The sequence below is a fragment of the Coturnix japonica genome, chromosome 4 (genome assembly GCF_054131305.1).
Source record: "Coturnix japonica strain WE chromosome 4, WE-NBRP24, whole genome shotgun sequence".
In the NCBI taxonomy this organism is placed as follows: Eukaryota; Metazoa; Chordata; class Aves; order Galliformes; family Phasianidae; genus Coturnix; species Coturnix japonica.
The window spans coordinates 82256381-82279548 of record NC_140666.1 but is presented as its reverse complement, the minus strand read 5'-3'; the positions used below and the strand labels follow the sequence as shown (position 1 = coordinate 82279548).

The 23168-nt window shown below is 44.8% G+C and overlaps 2 protein-coding genes across 3 annotated transcripts; both read left to right on the top strand.

The window, feature by feature from the left end:
- Positions 1-109: 109 nt before the first annotated feature.
- LOC107313844 (homeobox protein HMX1) lies at positions 110-5431 on the top strand. The gene is made up of 2 exons (XM_015862526.3): positions 110-782; positions 2368-5431. The coding sequence occupies exons 1-2, from the start codon at positions 533-535 to the stop codon at positions 2937-2939; spliced, it is 822 nt and encodes a 273-aa protein (XP_015718012.2). The 5' UTR covers positions 110-532; the 3' UTR covers positions 2940-5431.
- A 4136-nt stretch (positions 5432-9567) lies between these two features.
- On the top strand, positions 9568-11570 carry LOC107313875 (uncharacterized). Of its 2 annotated transcripts, none has more exons than XM_085545748.1 (2): positions 9568-9795; positions 10235-11570. In XM_085545748.1, exons 1-2 carry the CDS (start codon positions 9594-9596, stop codon positions 10798-10800), a joined length of 768 nt encoding a protein of 255 aa, XP_085401874.1. In that variant the 5' UTR covers positions 9568-9593; the 3' UTR covers positions 10801-11570. The 2 variants fall into 2 exon arrangements, with proteins under 2 accessions (XP_085401874.1, XP_015718037.2); XM_015862551.3 differs by having other exon boundaries at positions 9568-9810.
- The last annotated feature ends 11598 nt before the right edge of the window (positions 11571-23168 follow it).

Here is a 23168-nt window from a genome sequence, read left to right as displayed (position 1 = left end):
GGGGCGGCGCACACACGGACACACGCACGCACACACACACACACACACACACACACATCAGCGCCCGACCCCGGCTCCGCTCAGCCATCGCCCTGCTCTTCCCCCTGCGGAAATCCCATTTGCCGCCGCTCTCCTCCAATCGCAGGATCCCCCCCTTCTCGTGTACAGCGTTTAACTCGCATGACATTTTTATTTCGTTATTATCGTTTTCGCGCAGAATCTGGCGCCTCCGATGGGTTGTCGGGTTGCTTTTTTTTTTTCTTTTTCTTTTTTTTTTTTTCTTTTCTTTTTTTTCATCCCCATTCCCTTCCCTTCCTCCTCCTCCCCCCTCCCCTCTTAGCTTGCAGGAAATGATGGCAAACCGCGATCTGAAATGATTACTCCGGAAAAAAAACCTTTTATACCAGGAGAGCATCCACGGGACTAAGCAGAGGCAGGAGGCGGCCGCGGGGCAGCGGGGAGCCGAGGAGCCATCCTCCGGTGGAACCGGGACCTCCCCCCCCCACCTCCTCCTGCAGCTGTTTTACCGACGATGCCGGACGAAGCGACGGAAAACGCCGGCTCCACATCTGCCCGCGTCTCGTCCTTTTTCATCGAGGACCTGCTGGGCACCGAGGGCGGCGGAGGGGCGCGGAGGGCGGCGGTAGGAGGCGGAGGTGGGCGCGGAGCTCCGCGCTGCGGCCCCCACTCCCCGCTGCGCCTCGGAGCCTCGGGCTGCCCGCTCCGCGACGCCGCCGTTGGTTGGTACCGCCGAGCTTTCTTGGGTTGCACCAGCCCCGACAGTAAGTTCCCTTTCCCTACGGGGCCCTGAAAGAGATGGGGGGTGCTGCTGTCCCCTCCCCAGGGGGTCCGGGGTCCCGTCTCGGTCCCGAGTGGGGAGGGAGAGTGGTGCTGCGGGGGTGTCCTTCACAGCTTTCATCCATCTTCTGTCCGGAGATTTCGGCTGCCCAAATTTCCGGAAATGCTCTCAGGGTGTTGGACACCTGGAGAGCCTCCGCCCCGCCTGCTGCTCGGCCCGAAATATCAACAGCGGGGGCTGTTCTCTCTCTTGGATATTTTTCCTTTATTTCCTCCTATCCTTTTTTTCTTCTTTTTTTACTGCTTGACGCTTCCCAGTAACCTCGAAAGCCGGGAGCACCGACCCTGTAGAAGAGTTCCGAAGCAGCCCTCTATAGTACCGGCCCTATAGCACCGGTCCTATAGCACCGGCCCTTCGGTGCAACCGAGGCCCCGCAGCTCCTTCCCCGACGCTCTCCGCTCACTGCGGGGCTCTGCAGGGAGAGACTTCTCCTCCCACCCGAGCTGCGGGGCACAAATTAACATCTGAAAAAGTTTACGGGCTGCGATCAGCGGTTATTTTTATCCTGATAGAAAAAATATTGTCCCTCTGCGCATCCCTTTGATTCCGTGCTAGTCTATAGGGTTCACACGCTTACTCAGTTCTGAGTAGAGGCGTGATTTATAATCCAGAGGTTTTCTTTTATAGGGATGGGTTTATTAATACTCTTAATTTCTCTCTAAAATACGTCTAGAATACGAAAATGACCACCAAAACAGCTGCTTGGTTTTCCTCGCTTCTTTTCCTGTCTTATTTTCTGCCCTCTATTCTACAAATACTAGGATTTTTTTCCCTTTAGAACTCTAACTGGAAAGCACACTATGGGCAACCACGGAGACATGCTGGAGGCGATGTCCCGGTATTAGAGCAGCTGATCCCATCGATGTGGTTCATGCAGCTGAGAATAACACGAAGCGAAAGCATTTGTTTCCCCCCTCTCTTCATACACACACACTCACTTATACACTTACCTCATCTATACACACCCCAGCATACTTACATATGTTCTCGTAAATGTATATGTACATAGGTGTGTAAATAAGTTGCTATAAGTGTGTAAATATATATACGTGTATAAATGTGCAAGCACAGAAGTGCATACATTTAAATATATATATAGTTATATGAATATATACGTGTGTTTATAAATGAACGTGTGTATGCTGTATATACTTGTGTACATATGAAGTGTACAGATGTTATATACATGCATAGATTTAAGCATATATGGATGTTATATACATACATACATATGAAGACAGGTATATGCGTATAGGTATATGCATGCATGTAGATATGTGTGCACACATATATGAGTATGCACTCACACGTGTGTATATGCATGACATATATTTGATGTATTTACATGTCACTATATGGGAGTCCTTCACAACGCAAGGAGCACTAGCAGCGGCCTCAGCCCCAGGCTCGCTGCCTCGGCACCGCGTTGTTTCCTCTCCCAGTGCCCGGGCGGGGGGAATCGCTCCTCTGAGCTCTCCCCAACCCCAGCGCTGTGCCTCTCTCCGCAGCCAGCGACCGAGACTCGCCGGAGCTGCCGGAGGACACGGAGCGGGCGGGCGGCGGCGAGCGGGCGGCGGCGAGGGGCCCCGTGGGCGGGCGGCAGAGCTCCGGAGGCCGCGAGGAAGAGGAGGAACGCGGCGAGGAAGCGGGCGAAGCAGAGCAGCGAGCAGCCGGCCGCAAGAAGAAGACGCGCACGGTGTTCAGCCGCAGCCAGGTCTTCCAGCTGGAGTCCACGTTCGACGTGAAGCGCTACCTGAGCAGCTCGGAGCGGGCCGGCCTGGCAGCCTCGTTGCATCTCACCGAGACGCAGGTGAAGATCTGGTTCCAGAACCGCCGCAACAAGTGGAAGCGGCAGCTCGCCGCCGACTTGGAGGCGGCCAACCTCTCCCACGCCGCCCAAAGGATTGTGCGGGTCCCCATTTTGTACCACGAGAACTCGCCGGCCAGCGCCTTGGGCTTCGGCCTGCCCCACATGTCCCCCCCCTTGGTGGGCTTCTCCGGAGGCGTCAGCTACCCCCTGGGCACCTTCCCCGCCGCCTCCCTCCCCTTCCTCCGCTCGCAGATGACGGGACTCGTCTGAGCGCCCACCTGTGTCGGGACCGCGGCCCCGAGCTTCCAACTTCACCCTCGGACTTTTTCTTTCCACTTTCACCATTTTCCGCTTTTCGACTTTTATTTTTTTTAAAAAAAAAAAAAAAAGAAAACGTGCAATAAACTTACCGCTGGGGTTAACGCGGAGCGGCGTGGGGCAGCCGGACGAAACCCAGAGGAGAGCAGCCATGAGCCGGGGGCCATTCAGCAGCCCCCCCTCTCACCCCCGCCACGCAGCCAAAGAAAACCCGGCCTCGGCCCCGCTCTGACGCGGAGCGGCGTTTTCCCGGGGGGCCGCAGCCCCTCAGCTTCCCCCCGAGTGTGAGACGAATGTACGGCAGCGTCAGGCCCGGGGGCTCCTCCCGACCCCTCCACTCCCTCCCGCCCCACGGACGGCGAAGCCTCGGGGTCCCCCACCGCGACCTCCGGACCCCTTTCCCCGCTGCTCCGCTCAGGGCTCGGCGGACCCCCGCCTCCAGCAGCTCCTCCAGGGCCCTTTGTTTCAGGCCACTTAATTGGTACAGATTGGGGTTTTTTTTGCCTCTCTCCATTGTTACTCATTTTCATCCGATCGATACCCTCGAGCATGTGCGGTTCTTTTTTTGGTTTGAAGCAAATCGAAGGCAAATTGTTGGAGGGAATGTCGCCCCGCCGAAGTCAGAGCTGTGAGGATTTGTTTTCTATGGTTTCGGTTTATTTGCCTGATAAAGCAGCCCCTTAAAATACTCGGTGGGAAAAATAAAGAATAAAAGAAAAAAAAAAAAAAAGATAGGGAAAAATAAAGGGGGGGGGGGGGTGGAATGGGGGGGAAGAATAAAAAAGCAGAAGGTGGTTTAATAGCTGGGTTTGCCTCCTGTTTGGGTCTCCTAATAGAGGCTGAGGAAAACATACCTCCACTTTCCAATCTCTTACGGGCTCTGTTTGTTTAATTGATTAATACTTCTCACTGGCAATTAAAAAAAAAAAAACAAAAAACAAGGAAAGAAGGAATTCAGATGGCAGCAGACCGGGGAGCTGTACGGCTAGTTATGCAAGCTGGACTGTAATGTGATATTATATGAAGTATTATGCATGCCAAGCTTATTTTTTTCTTTTAATAACTGTTTTGTTTTCCCCTCTCCGAGCTGCTAAAATGAATTTTGGGTCCCTTATTGTTTCCAAAGGTTGGATGTATATATATTTTTCTTTTCAGAATATTAAGGGGAAAATGACCTTGCAAAACTCAGCCTTGACGAAAGGTCAGGCTTTGATCCCACGTTTTAGGGCACAATCAGCCGCAATGTAAGCGGACAACACTCGGGGTACCAGTGAGAGCAGCCGAGTCCGGGCTCCATAGGGGTCCGCTCCCCGGAGAAGGAACGGCGATCCGATTCTCACTGTTCCCTCCGCTTTGCAATGCATTGGGGGCGATCTCACGCTTTCTTGTTGTGAAATCGATCGGCGGAGCTTCGGCTTTGATACGAAACCCGAGAAGGGTCAGGGGCGGATTACAACCTCACCACCGTTACTTTTTTTTTTTCCCTTTCTTTCTTCCCCCCCCTTCCCCCATTCCCTTTTGGCTTGTTACACGGCTCTGGACATCAGCACTGTTAAAGTAGGGACGCTAAAAACCTCAAAAGCACTCGAGAATGAAAACAAATGTAATAAAAGTTAAAGCATACCGCGGATTCCTGCCGGGATGCTCGCTCTCACCGGAGCCCCGTTTTTAGGAGCTGTTTCTCCACTGCTACGAAACCCTTCGTCTCACTCCGGGAGAGCTTCGCCACGCTGTTTTCTTTGCATATCTGTGAAACACTTGGGGTGAAATGACCCCAAAGCGGTGATGTGACCGCGCGGAGAGGAGGAGGACGGGCGCGGCGGTGCCCCCACGGGACGCAGAGCCTCGGGGACTTCGGCCTTTTGGAGGTGACTTTGGGTGACGCTCCTTCCTCTGGGCTCAATACTTGGGTTCGGTGCCGCTCGGAGCCCGGATCTCCTTGAGGACAGAGGGCAGCACGTCAACACCCCCGTCGGACTCAGCTCCCGCCGGGTTAAAACCGGACTCATCGCGCTTCTACGAATGAGAGCAGATTGTAACCCAGCGAGCAACGTAACGCCCTCCTCTCTCCACATGCCTTCTCTTTGGAGTAACATATGAGATTATTATACTTCTGATTCTACTAAATATTATTATTTTTTTTCTTGAAGTTAAGGGACTGGCAGGGCTCCACGATCAATCGGATTTTTAAACTGTGTTTTGACATTAGTTTTTTTGGGGTTTTTTGTTTGTTTGTTTGTTGTTGTTTCTTTTTAAGACTCGCTGATTATATCAATAAACCGATTTTTTTTCTTTTTTTTTTTCATACACTGTATTTGTAACTTATGATCATAGTAAAATATTAAAAGGTGCAAGACGTGAATTCGTCTAAGAGCAAAGTGCTTCCTTATGCCTTATTCTGTACGCGCAGGAAGTGCTTTAGAGTGGATTATTAGAAGTGTGTACTGAAAGTGGGAACGTAGGCACCTCAGGATCCTTTACCCCGTAGACTTTTAATGACTCCCTTCACTGCACCGATGGCACGAGTATTTTGCAGCATGTAGGCAAACAGTAGTCATAAATCGGCCATATTCAGCAGGCCAAAAATACTAAAAGCTCACCCCTAAAATAACAGCAGCAGATTCTCCGCAGTTTTCTTCCTTCCGCATATCTTTATTAAGCAAATTAAAGAGGTAAGAGCCATGTTTAGTGCTTCAGCAGACAGAATGGTCTAAGAAATACGTTGGTGGACTCTACAGCTCCAAGCAGTTTTGCGAAGGCTGTTTGCGACACATAGAGACATACGTTGCTGCTTTATAGATCAAAGCAATCTCAGAATAGCTTCAAAATAAATCCAGTTATACTACAGCTGTAATATTATTATGCAGCATAAATCCTCGTCTGTTGACATTTGCTTAATGAATGCTGCTACAACAGCTTAGCTAGATGGCACTCCAGAGGCGAGGAGGGGGAGAACCTTGCCAGGCTGCTCACAAAGGTACCTTGTATTTATTGAGTGCTAATAGAAATAATTAGCGGAAAGGTGGCCTTTTTAGTATTTTTTTAAGCAAAGCAAAAGAATATCAGCACATGATACGAAGTTACCCTCTGAAATAAACTAGCTTAGCCGCTGTAAGATGTTATTATTAATTACACTTCAAATGAAGGTGATCGATATGCTGAAAAGCACCTTCTTACATGGCTGCACTGCAAATGGTACATCGCTCACCCCCCGAAGATGGCCTATAACTTTTCTCGTAGGCATGGGTCTAAAATATTCATGCAAATCAATACTTAATAAATCTCATAGGTGCGCGCTGGCTCCACTGTTGAACAATATATTTAGATCGATCCTTTTTTTTTCTTTTATGCTGCATTACCTTGGGAGAGGCTGTCTGCACCCCTGCAATGTGTCGGGCCGGGGTTGCGCACCCTGCGCTGTGCATCAATTAGGGCCGCGCTCCTGCAATAGCGCTGCAGGGCTCCGTTACCTCCGGCTACAGCCGGGCAACGCCACTGCTTCCCCCAGCCCAAAGAGCCCAACTGCACTGCGGAATTCTTAGCGCTTCATTTAACCGGCCTGAGGTTCTCAACTCCTCTTACCGATACTACGTTTTAATTTCTATGTATGGAAATATATGCATAGCTATGTGTGCCTTTTGAAAATCTAAACTTGGGAAGAAATCATAAAACCTCTTCTCTTCTCTTCTCTTCTCTTCTCTTCTCTTCTCTTCTCTTCTCTTCTCTTCTCTTCTCTTCTCTTCTCTTCTCTTCTCTTCTCTTCTCTTCTCTTCTCTTCTCTTCTCTTCTCTTCTCTCTCTCTCCTCTCCTCTCCTCTCCTCTCCTCTCCTCTCCTCTCCTCTCCTCTCCTCTCCTCTCCTCTCCTCTCCTCTCCTCTCCTCTCCTCTCCTCTCCTCTCCTCTCCTCTCCTCTCCTCTCCTCTCCTCTCCTCTCCTCTCCTCTCCTCTCCTCTCCTCTCCTCTCCTCTCCTCTCCTCTCCTCTCCTCTCCTCTCCTCTCTTCTCCTCTCCTCTTTCTCCCATTTTCCCATTCTCGTTCTCCTTCTCTTCTTAACATAGTTTTTATTTGCTCTCCCTTCTCTCCTTAGCAGTCCCAGCCCATTGAACAGCCAGGTGTTGCATTATTCACAAATCCCCTCCAGGATTTCTCTGCACACCTCTTGTAGCATGTGCAGAAGTTGCATGGAGGCGATTTAGCCGACTTCAAATTGACCTTAAGGGCTGACTAAAGCTCTCCAAGCAGGATGTTCTGTCCTGGGGTCACAGAAGGCCCAACCCTGGCTGTGTCCAGCACTTGGAGGTGAAGGGTCTACTTTCCCCCTCAAAGCCCGGTTCCGTTTGACACTTGCAGCTGCTCGGTTTTTAATTTATGTTTTATTATTACACTTCTTTTCCTGACAGCACTTCTCTCTGGGATCCACTCCCCTGTGCTGTGTCCCGGAAGAGGAGAAGGGACGACTTCAAGGCTTCTGCAGAGGGGCTGTGGGCACTGGGGCGGGAGTGTGTGTGTGGGGGGGTATTTACTGCCGGATGCATTGGGGATAAAGCGATCCCGATCCCATAAGCCAAGTAAAGGCGGACTCTCGCTTTTCTGTAAAACCTAATCAGATTTCAGTTCAATTAGATTTAGTTCGAGAGTAGCCTATTTTTTTTTCTCTCTGCTCTGAGCTAAAATGGAAATATGGGTATATATGCCGACGGATCACTTGTAAAAAGCTTCTTCAGGTAAAAAGGATTCCATTCTGCTCGACTCGAGCTTTTTAATAGAGGAATATATTATTAAAAGCAAAAAATCTGCCCCTCGGACTCGGAGGCTGGGCGAAGCAAACGCGGGGTGAGAATATTCTGGTGGCTGAAAACCTTTAACTACTGTAGGAAAATCGTTGTATTCAAGCGGTGTGCACCTCGCCCGAGGCCTTTTGGGGCCGGGAAGTGAATTGAGATGGAGCCTCAAAAACCTCTTCCCTCCCCCCACCCTCCTCTCCATCTCTACCCTGGGCTGCTTTCCCTATTCTGAAAATTCATCTTTTCAGCTTCTTAACATTTCTCCCCGCTGCTTCCCGGCCCTCCCCTCACACTGTCGCTCCTTTAACGGGACATTTCCACCCCACCGGCCCCGTCAGCTTGCGCAAGGCATTGCAAGACAAACGCAACGACTTCAGGCATTTGGCCAATGACCGCGTTAATGGAAGAGGAGGTTTTTTATTTTTGTCGCCTGGTGGGATAAATCCAGCTCTGCGTCAGGCGGCTGCATTAAATCTGAGTGCACTTCTAAAGCCTAACAAATTTTCATGAAAAAGAGCTGCAAACCGCTCTCTCCAGAATCACAGCTTTAAAGATTAACGCGGTCCGAATCCTTAAGAAGCCCCCATTTCAAATCACAGAATCTCCGGCATAACGATATTTAAGAGTCTGTCAGCACTTCTATTGTCTTTTTCAAGAGCTGTTCGCTCGCCCTCAGCAGTTTTCGTGGTGGAAACATCGCGAATGGGACTAAAAGGCCTCTTAAAAGCCGGTGACAACTTTCCCCTGGCTTTGCACAGGGGTGCAGGGGTAGGAAGAGCTTGTGGCACCTCAAACTCAGCAGAACACAGAGCCTGGTATAATGTAATATGTTTTTAAGACGATGTTGATAGGTGGTGGGAGCAGTTTTCCGGATACCACACAGCAGTCCGAGTCCCGAAGAGCACCTGGAACACTTGCGTTAATAGCTCAGTTCTTTCATCCTCCGAAAGGTGTGCTCCCAAGGGAGGGCTCGGGGTGCCCCGGAGCCACAGGGCTCACCAGCAGAGAAGGGGTCCCTTCTGCTCGGAGCACTCTGTAGACATGCGTTGATTGCTCCCCTTGCTCCTCTGCTTACACATTTCTGCATTTCTTAGAATTAAGTAGTAACCCGAGTTTAAAGGAAGCCACAAAGACCACCGAGCCCAACCCCTCGTGTGTCATCTCCCACTTCTCAAATGCGCTTTCCCATATCTCGTCTTCCTTTTCGCTATTTTCGTCCCTCTCCCTCCACTCAGTGCCTGTTCTCTGCCTCCTCCCTCTTGATGACAGCTCTCTGTCATACACTCCTTTGTCACTTATGTCCTCTGTGCAAAATTTCCCTTCCACCTCTTTACTCTTCCAGATTCCAAACCCTCTTCTCCCACATCCCCCCTTCCGTTCGCCCTCTCTCACATCCAGCCCTACTCATCTCTTTCTCTCTCAGCCATCACGCCCACATTTCCACCCTCCTCCTCATCACCTTTCCCTGGCTCCGTGAATCTATCTGTCCCCAAGTGAAGATGCTGAGCAGGGCACTCAGCCCTGCCTTGCCTTACTCCCCCCTGCTTAAGGGACCTCATTCTCAGAATAAAATAACATAAAAATTAAAAATCCTTTCCTCCCCGCTTCCCTCCTGCTCTCTCCTTTCAGCGATTCCTCACAGCCTTTCCTTTCCCTCTCCTCCTACACCGCTTCCCAAGCCCTCAGCCCTTTGGCTCCTTCTATCTACATCCCCACCCTCCTCCTCCCGACCCCTCCTCCTCCTCCCCCTGTCCCCAGCCCTCCCTCCGCCCCGGCTGCTGCCTTCCCTCCGCCACCACTCCTGCGGCTGGGCACGGAGCGCCATGGTGCAGCTCGGGAGCGGCCGCGGAGCCCCACCGCCTCTCCTGGCCCCACCGACGGCCTTCAGCATCGACAGCATCCTGCAGCCCGGTCCCCGCTGCCAGGCCCGGGAGCAGGGTAGGGCCAGCTGCGCGCTGCCGGAGGACGAAGAGGAAGAGGAGGAGGAAGAAGAAGAGGAGCCTGCGGAGGAGCAGCCCAGTAAAGGTTCTACCGACTCGGGTACAAAGCAGACAGATCCGCATGTCCGGTCCCAGCCAGGCACCCACCCAGGACGGAGGTTTAGCCCAGGACCTCCAAACGCGACCGCGCCCAGGCTTCATTCCCTGCAGCAGTTCGAGATAGCCAGGCTCCATGGGAGGACATGAACCCCTCTAGAAACCGCCTGCTCCTAGAGGCCTCTCCTGGCCTCCTTGGTCGTTTTTCCCGAGTCCTGGAGCTCCCTCCCACTCCGGCTAACGGGGCAGAGAGACATCCTTTAGATACTCACTGCGAGCTCCTCTCCCTCCTCCCCACGGAGGCTGGAGGTGGAGGACGGTGATCAGACCCCGGCCTTGGCCCCTCTCCCCGACCACGGGTGCGTGCATGCGGGGCGGGGGCGGCGGCGGCGGGGTGGGGGGCTGAACGCTGTGCTTTACCATTGCAGGCAGCGAGCGGCTGCGAGAGGAAGGGCCGCGCCGGGCGGATGCTGAGGCCGAAGGCTCAGTTTCTCCTTTTTCCACGGAGAGGTTCCGCGGATGCCGGCAGCCGTCGCCGCGGGACTCTGGGGGTTGCAGCAGGGAGAGTGGAAGGTGTTCAGCTGCCGGAGGCAAGAAAAAGACGCGGACCATCTTCTCCAAGAGCCAGGTTTTCCAGCTGGAGTCCACCTTCGACGTGAAACGCTACCTGAGCAGTGCTGAGCGGGCCGGCTTGGCCGCCGCGCTGCACCTCACCGAGACGCAGGTGAAGATCTGGTTCCAGAACCGCCGCAACAAGCTCAAGAGACAGCTATCGGCCGAGCCCGAGGGTCCGGGCCAAGTGGAGCCCCCAGGGGAGCCCCTGCCGCCTCCCGCCGCCTCTTTCTCCTTCCCGGCCCTATACAAGGACAGCGCCCTGCTCAGCCGCTGCCTGCTGCCTCTCCCCTTTCCTCTGCTGTACCCGGGCAGCGCCATCCCCTACCTCTGCCTTCCCGGCCCGGTTAAGCACTTCAGCCTGCTAGACGGGGACGTATAGCTTTTCCCCTCGACCCCCGCCCTGCCTATTGCAGGAGGGCGATGGTCCCTGTGGCCCAGCCATGCCACCATCCGCTTTCGCCCCGACCCGCGGCAGCCGCTCTCAGGCCCGGGGTCCCTTACACGCGGTTGTGTGCCGCCGTGTCAGAGCTTCAACAAACTCTGCCTTCTGCTCGAGGCGGAGAAGACGGAGCTGCCAAAGAAACCGGGATGCGCTGTGTCTCCCTTCCCTCCGCAGCCCTTCCGTTGCCGCGGTTTAGGAAAGACAATATTCTGCCTCAGTCCAAGGGAATGGTGTCATCGCGGCTGCCCCCGCACCGTGCCTCCACCCGAGAGCGCTGGGTACAGCCCCATCCACTCCGTACGCTCCTCTATCTCACATTCTCCATCTTTAGTACCCCTCTAATTAACATTTCCCCATCTCTGACACTATCAAAATGCAGAAACATTTCTAAATCTCTATAGCTTCTCTGAATTTTGAATTTTCGAACCAAACAACTCCTCTATCACACTTCGTGCTAACCGGTTCCCAGATCAGGACCCATCTGATGTTTTGCACACAAGTTACTCTAACAAGTTATTCTAACCCCGCCCCCGACAGCTCAGGGGATTATTTTATCGGCTGCCCTACCGTAATGGAGGGCTTTCTTTTTTCTTTTCTTCTTTTAAACCCACTTAAAATTTCCAACCGCATTTGTCTTCTTTTGGTTTCCGAGTTCACACGCTTTATATTACGAACTGAGAAATAAAACTTTTCTATCAGAAACCCGAGCTGCATGCCTATTCCGTACAGCCGCTCCTGGGAAGTGTCCAAAGAAAGACGTTTCCTAGAGTGCATCGAAGGGTTTTTGTTTTAAAAATAAAGGTTGAAAGTGTAATCGTGGTATGGCAAAATTCAGAAACGCTTGCGAAAATGGGCGACTTGTTGAGTTTTCCAGAAGGGGAAAAGAAAAATAAAATTAAAGAAAAAAAAAAAATAAAGAAAAAGAGAACGAAAGAGGTATTTGGATTTGATAAACATTAATTTTCCTTCCTTTCCCTACTCTCTTTCCATGCGTATTTCAATGGTCTGCACCGAGCCTCTATGCAGCGTAATCCCGAGGCTCAGGGCAGTCCTGGAGATTCCCTTCCCGGGCGGGGCTGTGGCCGGGTGCCATATAGGACACAGCGGTGCTAATGCAGCCCCTGTGCGGAGAGCTTCGGAGCAGCTCCTTTGCAAACCCAGGGTGAAATTTCCTCCTGGTTGCAATCCTCTGCGCGCCTTAGTTGACCTGTCCTCCTTCTTCTTGGGTAGACTTGAACTGGGGGTCAAGCATAAGGAAATGTATCAGTGTATTCAGAGTCAAACATCTCATGGTGTTCCTGTTCTAGGAAAAAATACAAACGAACCAAACAAGGAAAAACCCCGGAAAGAACGGTCGAGGCCATAGCACGGAAAACAACGAATTGGATAGGCGAGGTTCAAACGAGAGCTGCCAGATGCTCAGTGCATCTTTGGTTTGCACAAAGCTCAGCATTCAGGTTCCGGTCCCCTCTTTTCTGCTCTGAGTGTTTAAGGTTGGTTAAAGCCACTGAGCTCACCTGAGTCTGTGGGTTAGTAGCAAAAAGCATTTGGAGACGTATTTCAGCTAATTCCAAGGGAGATGCTGTTTCTCTCTTATTTATTTATTTATTTAAATAGTTGACGGTCCACATCGGAGCCTTCCTCTCGTTGTTATTTCTACTGTTTCCAATGCCGACATACGCTAACCTGGTTGCTGCCCCGATTTTAATCTATTTCGATAGGGAGAAAATCCGTAGCAAGGGCAGTTTCATCACATGCAGCAACTATGTGCAAAGGTCTCTTTAGGCCTTTAACATGGAACTAAAATTTGGTCAAATAAACTATTTATATATATATATAAATATATTATTTCCACCAAACTTCGGCCTCAGATGTGTCCTTGGAGAAAGATAGTAATGTAAAAAATATTGTTTTGGCAATTTGTTCTTCGCCGTATTTATCAGATCATTTCCATTCCCATTTTTTTTTCCTCTCTCCTACTTATTTGCCTCCGTTTGCAGTATTTCCCAGGTGGCTGAAAGAAAACGCAGTCCCAAAGCTTGGAACGAGTTTATTTTATAATAATAATAACAGAAAGAAATCTGCATGGGTACTTCCAGTGCCTAACCCGACTTCACACTCTGCTGCCCAGCTAAGATTAGGAGTCAATAGAGCCATTAGCAGATACTTGAAACACCTGGTGAGAAAGTAAATACGCATCCCTAAACATTCATCCCTTTCAAGACAGACTTGCTAGTGCTGCGATCACTGGTTAAAAGTATCCGTGCTATTGCTACTGAGTTTAACACGTCCAGTATCAAGCTGGCTTTCTCCCAAGAATGCCAAGTTCGCGATGAATCAGGATTGCCAGCTGTCAGTTCTGATCCCACTGAATGCTACAGTCTTTTAGACTTAAAAACTTGTGTATTTGCAATTGTAAATTGTTTCTTACTAAACCAAGAGATTGTTGCTAGCTACCTTGCAGGAGATTAGTACTTATCAATTCACAGAATTCTAATAAAACCAAAACACAGAAAATTAAATCAATCAAACATTAGGTAATGCATATATATGATGTGAGCTTGCCCTCAAATACTAAACTAAAAAGAAGGGAAAGATATAAGCCTTCTAAAATAAGGACAGTAAAATAGATAACCATTCTCAGCAGGAAAATTTGCACTTCCTGCTTTAGGAAAGGACTGAACTTACTGCACCATTTGCATGTTGATAAATGGAAGGACTTCATCTATCTAGGGTAAGGCTTGCAGTGGTACTGGAATTAGGCAGAGAATACAGAGTTGTAACCTTACTTGTCAGAACACAATCCTTTGAATCTTGCTGCAGTTAATCAGATTTAAGGAAAGTAAGAATTTATCACAGCATCACTTTGGAGATTCTTCTGATTTTTCTATATCCTACAGGAGATTTTTGAGGCAATGGACAATATATATAAGTGCACACATCACAGGTAGATGGGAGCACATTATACAGGCTTATTTTTACCACTGAATTCATTTCAGATAGGAAAACTATCCTACTTAGTATGGTTCATCTGATACCTGATCATTTATAGAGTACTCAGGAAAGGCACAACTTATTCTCTGAAAGTATAATGGACAAAGAAACATTAGTTATGAAGGAGACACAGTAAAAATGTTTCCTATGCACCATATATACAATGGAAATCCAATCATTCTTGAAAAGCTCAGAGTCCCTCTTTGTCTCTCTATGTATGTAGTGAGCTGACTGCAGGTTAAACTTGGCTTGGGCCTGTTTCTGTTCTCCCCATATTTAGAAGGCACAGATATGACCTCTGGAAAATGTTGGATTTGGATATGAATTTTCCAGATTGAGTCCTCAAAATCTTTTTCTATGTTAAATACATGAGGTAGTAATATCCTCATAGATATAATGTGAAATTGGAAATACAATGAAAAGAAAGAAGATATGAATTGTATGGAGAAGTTTGGAAAAGGGTGAAACTCTTTGCATCTCTGTGCATCTACATTTCCCTCAATTCTAATATTGAACACACTCTTATATCATGTGATGAGAACATTCACCAGTTCATCTGCCACACCAAAGTAAAGCTCGTAAATAAATTGCTTAGAGTGAAAACCCAGGAACTGTTTATTTCTAAAAAATAAATGAATAAAAAATGTAGTGTCAGGAATATTTATCTCGGGCCCCACTCATTGCTGTATTATCATGGGAATTTTTTTTTGCCTCTAAGAAGCAGGAAACATTTTATTCCAAAGAAGAATTCAGAGCTGAAGAAAATAGAGTGTTCTGGCATGGGAAATGGTAATTGTAACATAATCAGCTCATGGGGGGATCATCACGCTTTGCCTCTTCTCTGCTCACAACAAATCAATTACATCAGTGCTGGTCTTAATATAAAATCCAACAGATATCAGAAAACATGACCAGAAATTCTGAGAAAAATAAAGGAAAATCTATTGTAAAATAGCACAAAAATCAGAATCAGTGTGTGGGTTTGAGGTCAAACACAGTGGTAGAACTTTGAGTGAAGCACTCATTGTATGAACTCACGTCTGCATCGCAGTTCTCCACAGTCTGCTGGGGTCATTAATGTCCTTTGGGACAGTGATGCTGAGTTAATCTGGTTGGGGCAGAAGCCATCTTTGTCTACTCAAAGTTCTACCGTGAAGTATTTGTGAACTGTTAGGAACAAATGATGTTTTTTAAGCAGCAGATACTTTCCCACAGTTTTGAGGCTTTCATTACTTTCATTCTTAGATTTATAGAGGTCAGAAAGGCGAGTTTTGTGAAGGATGCACCCATGTGAAATGATAACTGAGAAGCTTATTCATAGTCTTCTTCTATCTTCTATTTGAGAATATTGAATCAACATTCCTCTTTTCAAATAAGGATGACATCACAGCAAGTGATAAAGATCAACTTTTAACAGGATCAGTTTCCACCCTGGCTCTTCTCCACAGATCTGCCAGATCCAGTTCTTCATTGCTTTTCACAGCTATCTGTAGGGCAGCTACAAGAACCACATTTAACAACAAACAAACAAACAAACAAACAAAACAGCAACAACAAAACCCAGTCCCTAAATACATATATATTAGCTAACATCAATATTAAAAGCAGAAAGGAGATTTAGCCTCCAGCTAATCATGTTTTTTGAGTTCAAGACCTCAAGGTGATGTATATCATTACACACATGTGGAGACTATACACACTATGAAATACATACTCCAAGTTACTCCTGAAAACATAAATATTTCTTATTTCACATTTGGGCAAATAAGTGACCATTCTAGATTGATACTGCATGTCAGTAGTTGGGATGCAGAAATTAAAGTCTTTTTCCTTAGGCTTGTGATGTCTACTGTACCCTTTCACTGTTGCTGAAATTGGAGTGAACTCTTTGTGTGATTTGATGAAGGTCTGAACATTCTCATGTTCCTCCATGCAGACTGAGATTTCTAATATATCTGTAAAACTGAATAAATAAGGGGTGCTCATATATTTTCAGACATAAAACTATTATTTAGTTTGGTCTGTAACTTTTTGTGCAGACTGTTTGACTTCTCTGACACATAATGTGATGCAATTATTTCAAGGGGGAGGGTGAAACTAGATGCTCTTTGAGGTCCCTTCCTACCCATGCCATACTATGATTCTATGATTTCGATAACTCTTTATACAACAGAAGTGAACTGTGCTAGATTGGTTATGGAATATCATACTATGAATTCAACAGTTGGTTAGAGTCATTAACATACAAATTATTGATGCAAACAAATCTAATTACTCAGTAGGAAATGTCATGTGGTAGGATTCACATGTTTTTAAAAGAGCATTAATTTGAGGATTTGTAATTAAATATTTGCATTCAGTTTCAGTTATTAAATAATCACTTTGCATACCTGTCTGCTTTTGCAGACTTAAACCTGACTTTTTAATCAATATGAAAAATGGCATTAGTTTATATAGCTTTCTATCAACAAGCTTTATACAAACTTATTACACAACCATCAAGATGAATCCCACCCTTTATGAAGATTTCCAGTAAATGAAACCTGATTTCCCTCACAATTATTTGTACACAGAGCACTTTTCTGTCTGAAGCTGTCAGAAGTACCAGATGGCTGATACAGTTAGGACATCAGTATGCTTTGCCAAGACATTGGACTCTGATCTAATCAATGGGGAAAGGTCCCTCATGCGTCTGCTTGTCCCTTTATTGTATAATCTTTTGACCTTGGTCAGATGACAGGAGCAATGGATTGTCATTCTTTCTGTTGATTTCACTGACTTCATATCATGAAGGGGACTACTTAGGACAGTGACAACAATAGCGGTGGTCTGCACTTGAGTTAACTGAAAGTGCCTTCCACCATAAGTCTAGCCTGGGATTACTGTAAGCAAACAGTGAGAAATGTTGTCAGTGAAAGCAGTATGGGGAGAGGCCCTGGGAACTTCTGAAAGCCGTGCATTTTTTAACATATGGCTTTTCACAATGAAACTAAGTTTTGACAAGTGATGTTGTCAGAATTGATTAGATTACTCCCACCCTCACAAGCCTTCTTGGAAGCTGAGGAACACGCCAAGCAAGCCTGTGGAGGAATGATACTAAGTAATTAAATTAATTAATTAAAAAAAAATAATTTTCCTCAGCAAACCTTGTAGCTCAAGTCCTTTTCTAGTGTCAGACAACACTGATTCTGCAAAACTTAGCACTACAGCAAGTAGGTCTGTGAAAATGCATCCAGCCTTATCCCCACATTGAATACATGTAGGTTTTGGCCACCTTCAGGAGTATGTACATTCCACTTCAGATTTTAATAAAAATAGTACTATCACCTGGCATCATGTTTTTCTAGTGATGGAAGAATAGATCTATAATTGCAATTATTCTCCTCCTGGGTGATTTAGCTCAACTCCCTGCATCATGCAGGATATTCCCCTACATTATTTCAACTACTTATCTAATCTATTATTGAATAGTTCTGGTGATGGTGCCTCAATTACCTCCATTACCTCTCTTCCAATGCTTAACTGTTTTGTCTAGTATGATTTTCCCCCACCCTAATGAATGGCTCAGATCACTTGACGTGCAATCTTAGGTGAAGATCCTTGGCTTGATCACTTTCACATTGTTTGAAACTTCTACTTTGAAGAGATTTATGATGTCATCAGGGCTTATTCTGTAATATCTTCCCCAGACTTATGAACTGTGATCCTACCCAATCCTTCTATCTCTGTTGTGGCTTTTCTTTACTCCTTCCTGAAGTTTTATTGCGTCTGTTCTGCTTTGTTTTCTTCCAAAATGCAAAGACAAGAAATGCTCACAATATAGTGAAGTAGCGTGTAAGCTGGTGATGCATAGTTTAAACAAATTTTGCTCTACCTCCTTTTCTTCATATTTCAGTGACTTGATATAGTACAATAACAGTGCTTTGTATTACTGTTGCTTGAGATCAACATTTTAATGTAACAGTTAGTTTATTTATTGGATCAGCCTTTTTACCTACCCACCTACCCAGCTATCTGTCTGTCTCTCAACCTATCTATCTCACTTCCACTTCCACTATGCAATGTAACCACAGTGTATCAATAACACCACATGTTTTTGCTTACAGAAGCAGATCTATGGCTCCTACCCTTATTTTCAAGTAAGCAGTACCTCTCTCAAGAGCATTTGCTGATGACCCCACTGCCCTGAATATTGTGGCCAGGGGAAAATGGTAAAGAAGAAATATAATTTATGACCTATTTAACATAGCAAAATGGGACAAGTCTTGGCTGTGATCCTGGGGATGAAAAATGGAAGTGCATCCAGTGTGATTAGAGCTCCTCCACTGAATAAACATTAACTTGAAATGGGTGTGAGGGGAACATACATATAATGAGAGCTGGCAAATCTCTAGAAAAGATGTTGGCTGGACTCACACTAGTGCCAATTTCCTTATATTTGGGGAATGATCAAAAAGTAATGCTTCCTATTTTATGTTGTCCCGTGATAACCGAGATGATATCCCACCAATACACCATTACATTTTGTTTCTGTGTGACAGATGGTAGCAGAGGGGCATTCAGAACAGTGGTGCCTGACATGGAAGTGTGGATGAAGCAAAGCAAATAACGTTTTTGTCTTGCTAAAGGCAAGACCCAGCCTTCTTCTTAATCCAGTGATTAATATAATAAATCCAATCCTCTTAATACATGAAAGTGGAGGAGGAACTCTTTATCAGGGAGTACAGTGATAGGACATACATAGGGTAATAAATAAAACCTAGAAGACAGTAGATTAGATTAGGTGTTAGACAGAAATTCTTCCTTCTTTTTGGAGAAAGCTGAGGCACTGGCACGGGCTGCCCAGAGAAGCTCTGGGTGCCCCATTACCAGAGGTGCTCATGGCCAAGTTGGATAGGTCTTTGAGCAACCTGGTCTAGTGGAAAGTGTCCCTGCCCACAGAAGGTGGTTGGAACTAGATGGTCTGTAAGGTCTTTTCAAACCCAAAGCATTCCATAATTCTATGAAAATAACCTTCAGAAATGGAAAATTACAGGGGACAAATAACTGATCATAACTGGTTATGTGGTTAACCTGTGTCAGAGTAAAGACAAAAGGCCAGGCCTACAGAAATTTGATATCCTATCAGGTGAAAGACAACTTCAGTACCTATTTTAACTAGAATCTCAATGTTCACTACTTCATTATGTTTCCCTTCAGACAGGAACACTGGCTGCAGACCTGGTAAGAAATTCTGCAGTAAAATTTTACTTTAATTGCAAATGCTGATTCACCCAAAACCCATAAAGGGAAAGGAAGCCTTTGGCTGAATTACTTGCCTCCAGGGCATTCTGAAAACACTGCAAAATCATCAGAATCTTTAGGTGAAACATTTTCAAAATGATACAAATGCTAACATCATAATTTGAAATAAAGCTTCTATTTTTTTTTTTCTTTAAAAGAGGACAAAAAAGTTACAGATCTGCTGACTACATTTACAAATGTCTAAAGTAGAAAAGAATTCCTGACAAATTCTGATTTTCTGGTATTTGTGATGACACTTTCCCCCATTTTTTTGATAGCTTTGCTTAAAGATAAGAACAATTTTTAAACGACAATGTTGTGGGCATGGAAAAATTGTTTAATTAACAAATTGGAAAAAAGGTAGTAAAGATTAGAGAGGAGAAAAATTTAGAACTGCTCTAGCAATCCTTTATGAATTCAAAGAGGTGTTTGGTCCTTGGATTTCATTTGGACTAGCCCAACAGAAATTCACATTTTGGGCTCAAACAGTGGGCACACCTGTATATTCTCAGAATTCAGTACCCACTTCCCCAGCCCCATTTCATTGCACAAAGCAGTGCATATGGATGGTTTCAGCACTATTTCCAATGAATCCGTATTAATTTTATTTATATTTTGGAAGTACTCCATGGATCAGTTCCAAAGCAAAACACTGAGGAGTGCAGCATTACATGTGTGGGTGTGACAAATGTGACACGACCAGCAAGAATTAGCTGTGAATAGCCCAGTTTTGTGCACTTTGACAGACTTTCATGACCACTCTCCGGAGTATGAAATAAGTCTAAAGTATGACAATAGCTCTTCTAAAAGTGCATGTGTTTTACCATATTTCCTTTATCATTCTCCAAAAGGAGTGAAAAATAATGCAATTTCTCCATGCCTTTTGTATGCCTACACACTTGCAACTTTTATAAATAGTTGAAACAAGATAGGTTTTTGAGAACTTGGATTACAGAAACTGAACAGATTAGAAGCTGCCATAGTCCTGAGGAGGAGATTGAATCCTCTTTGACAATATTTTGGAATCTACAAAAGTCAGAATGAGTACCATCTGAGTTCAATTTGTGCAACACGTTGTTGGAAGCCAGAACACTTACATGGTTTGACGATAGTCTTTTCAGATGAAAAACTCCTATTGGAGTCGTTTTGAGAAACGTCTCTCAGAATTTGGTCCTGATTTGCCTGCGAAAGAAAGTAACACATACAAACATGAAAAGTTAGCGGTTACACCAGGAACCAAGAAAAGAATGGAAACACAAGTCAGATATTTACATTTTTTGTTGCTTCTGTAAGAATATATTGAGAAGCAGAGGGAGAGAAAGAGCACAGATTTGTCATTTGAAGAAAAAGAGTTTAACAAATCTGATCTTGCAAGGATTTTTATTTTTTATTTTTATTTTTACCCTAATTTCTGGTTAGATTAGAACAAACATATTTTATTTACATGATGACTTATATATTGGTTATTATCAGTGGTGAGGCTGCTGTTTTAAATTAACAAGATAAAAATGGATGTATTAGACCACCTTCAGAATAGACCTTTGTACAGGAAACATGGAGCCATTACGGTTGGTTGAAAATGTATGAAGTGGGTTAAAGACTATCTCAGTGTGATGGACAATAATTTACGATCAGGTTCAATAATAAATTATACAGTAGTTTTGGTTAACTGCTTCTGAGTTACAGCAGGATTTATGATGACCCAAACTTCATTTCTTTAGGCTGTGTGCATCAATAACTATTATGATCCAGATAGCATGAAAACAATTCAACTTTATAACTAGTTTAGAAATTCTGTGAAAGTAATTACAGATAATTTGGTACCTGAAATCTATTCAAATTAGTTAATAAACTCTTAATTTTAGCTATCCTGTGACTTTATGTGTCTGGCTGTATATTTTTATGTTGTCTGCTGAAGGAAAAATCTATACAGAAATAAACAACATCTGAAAAACTTGATAAATACTTATCTCCTGGCTTTGTGGGTAAACAATTAGTATACTCAGTTTCTGATTATGGAGCTAATTTCTGCTGTGGAAAAGAGGCCTGAAAGGTAATTTCATCGTCTGTCTGGGTACTTTCTGGTGAAGAAGACTTTGTACTTCAATGTATTCCATCTCTCTGAAGTCTCCAAAATCAGTAGAATTTAAGTTATAAATGGAACAGAAAACAGTATAAGAGAAGTCTTGAGGCTGCTGTCACATAACACCTATGGAGAAGTGTTCCCCGATGTCTTCTTGATTTCTGTCAGTGAGGATGTAAGACTGACTAACAAAGATCTTGTTCTGCCCAGAACTTGGCTGGATCAAAAATCTAGTTTGGTGAAAATTTGCCTAGAAGCATTCCTAACTGACAGTTGTACTTATCCAGTTTATTCATAAATCAACCAAGGAATACACATATGCATTTTCAATTTATCCTTACAAAAGTATTTCATAAGTACTTACAGGGAAAAGATCCCTGCAGAGTTGGTTAATCATTATTTTGAGAGCAAAGATTAAAAAAATGAGAGCTAAACTATAATTATAACCTTGGTGATAATGTATGTAGGAATCTTTCTTAATCCAGGCTAATCTTGTTCCATGTTCTTACCTACTATAAAAATCTGAATGATTTTTGACAAGATCCAAAGTTTTGTCAGTTGTTAAGAATTAATTGAAAAAATTAGTAGAGCACAGCAGCTATTTCAAAGGGACTGACCCAGAACCAATTAGAATTTTGTAACAATTGACCATTCACCACAAAACAGTTATCATGAGCTTTGGCCTCTGAAGTGTGGTGTTGGGGGTGGGGGAGAATCAGATTAAAGAAACTTTAATTTTTTTCCCCTTTAACTAAAATATCATTAGTAGCAGCTTTCTCAACACAACTATCAATCAACTTATCTGAGTTTTAAAGGCTATGCTCAGCTTGCAGGAACAGCAGTACCGAGTATAATGGATGATTATCCCCTGTCTTTAGATGATACACAATATAGGTTACTATCTTGAAAAAACAGGTCAGACATAGGAACATTCTTTATCAAATTACTGTTGACAGCCCAAACAAGAGATTGAAGAATACCACAAAAAGGTTCTTTCATCTAAAGACAACAGAGTTTATAATTGGTCATTCTTTCCTCCTTCATCCTCTCCTTCTCAGCAGAAAAAAATAAAAAGAAAATTCCTAATGCAGTTTCTTGAACATGGTCAGCATGAGGGTAGACTGGTGTACACGGAGAAACAGACTCAGTGTTCAGTATTTCCTCTTGATATTCAAACTCCTGAGGGGCAAGGACAAGGCAGTGTCAATCTTCAATGTTGAAAAGGAATAAAAAAGTAGAACTTTGTACTGGAAGTTCAGTCATACAAGATGGCAAATATATAATTACTCTGAAAGGGGACAAAAATCAAAGACAGAAATACTTACCAGACAGTTACCTTCAGCCCATAGTGAACATACATAGTATCTTACAAATATATGATATCATATCAGACATTTCAATCCAAACTTTGCAAATGTATGCACATGGGTCTAAAACATAATAATATTAGATACATTGAAAAGAATGCTAGAGTTTGTTATTTAACATTTAAAGTTTTTGTTCCAGAGGATGACTGTGTTAGAAGAATCAAACACAAAAACAAACAAAAAACCCCTGAGAAACAATGAGATCTGATAGCTTGATTCTCTGCTTGTTTCAGGTGCTTGTCTTCATCCACATACCTCCCAGTAATTTGTCCTGGAATGGCTGAAGCATATTTCCAGGAGAGCTTGCAAACTCAATTGGAAAATACCAGAGAAGGAAAATTTACTCTCCTCTTTGGTGGGTTTCTCTAGCAGTTAATCCTTCATGAAGAATAGCTAAAAAAACTGAGATCAGACCAATTAAATCGCTGTCCCATAAACACACTTTTGCTTACCCTGACACATGTGAGTAGTTCCACCAAACTCAAGATAAAAAGAAATCAACAGAATTGCTCATGTGTATCAAGTTAGATGCATGAATAATTGTTTTTAGATTTGCAGACTGAAATTACCTTCAATAA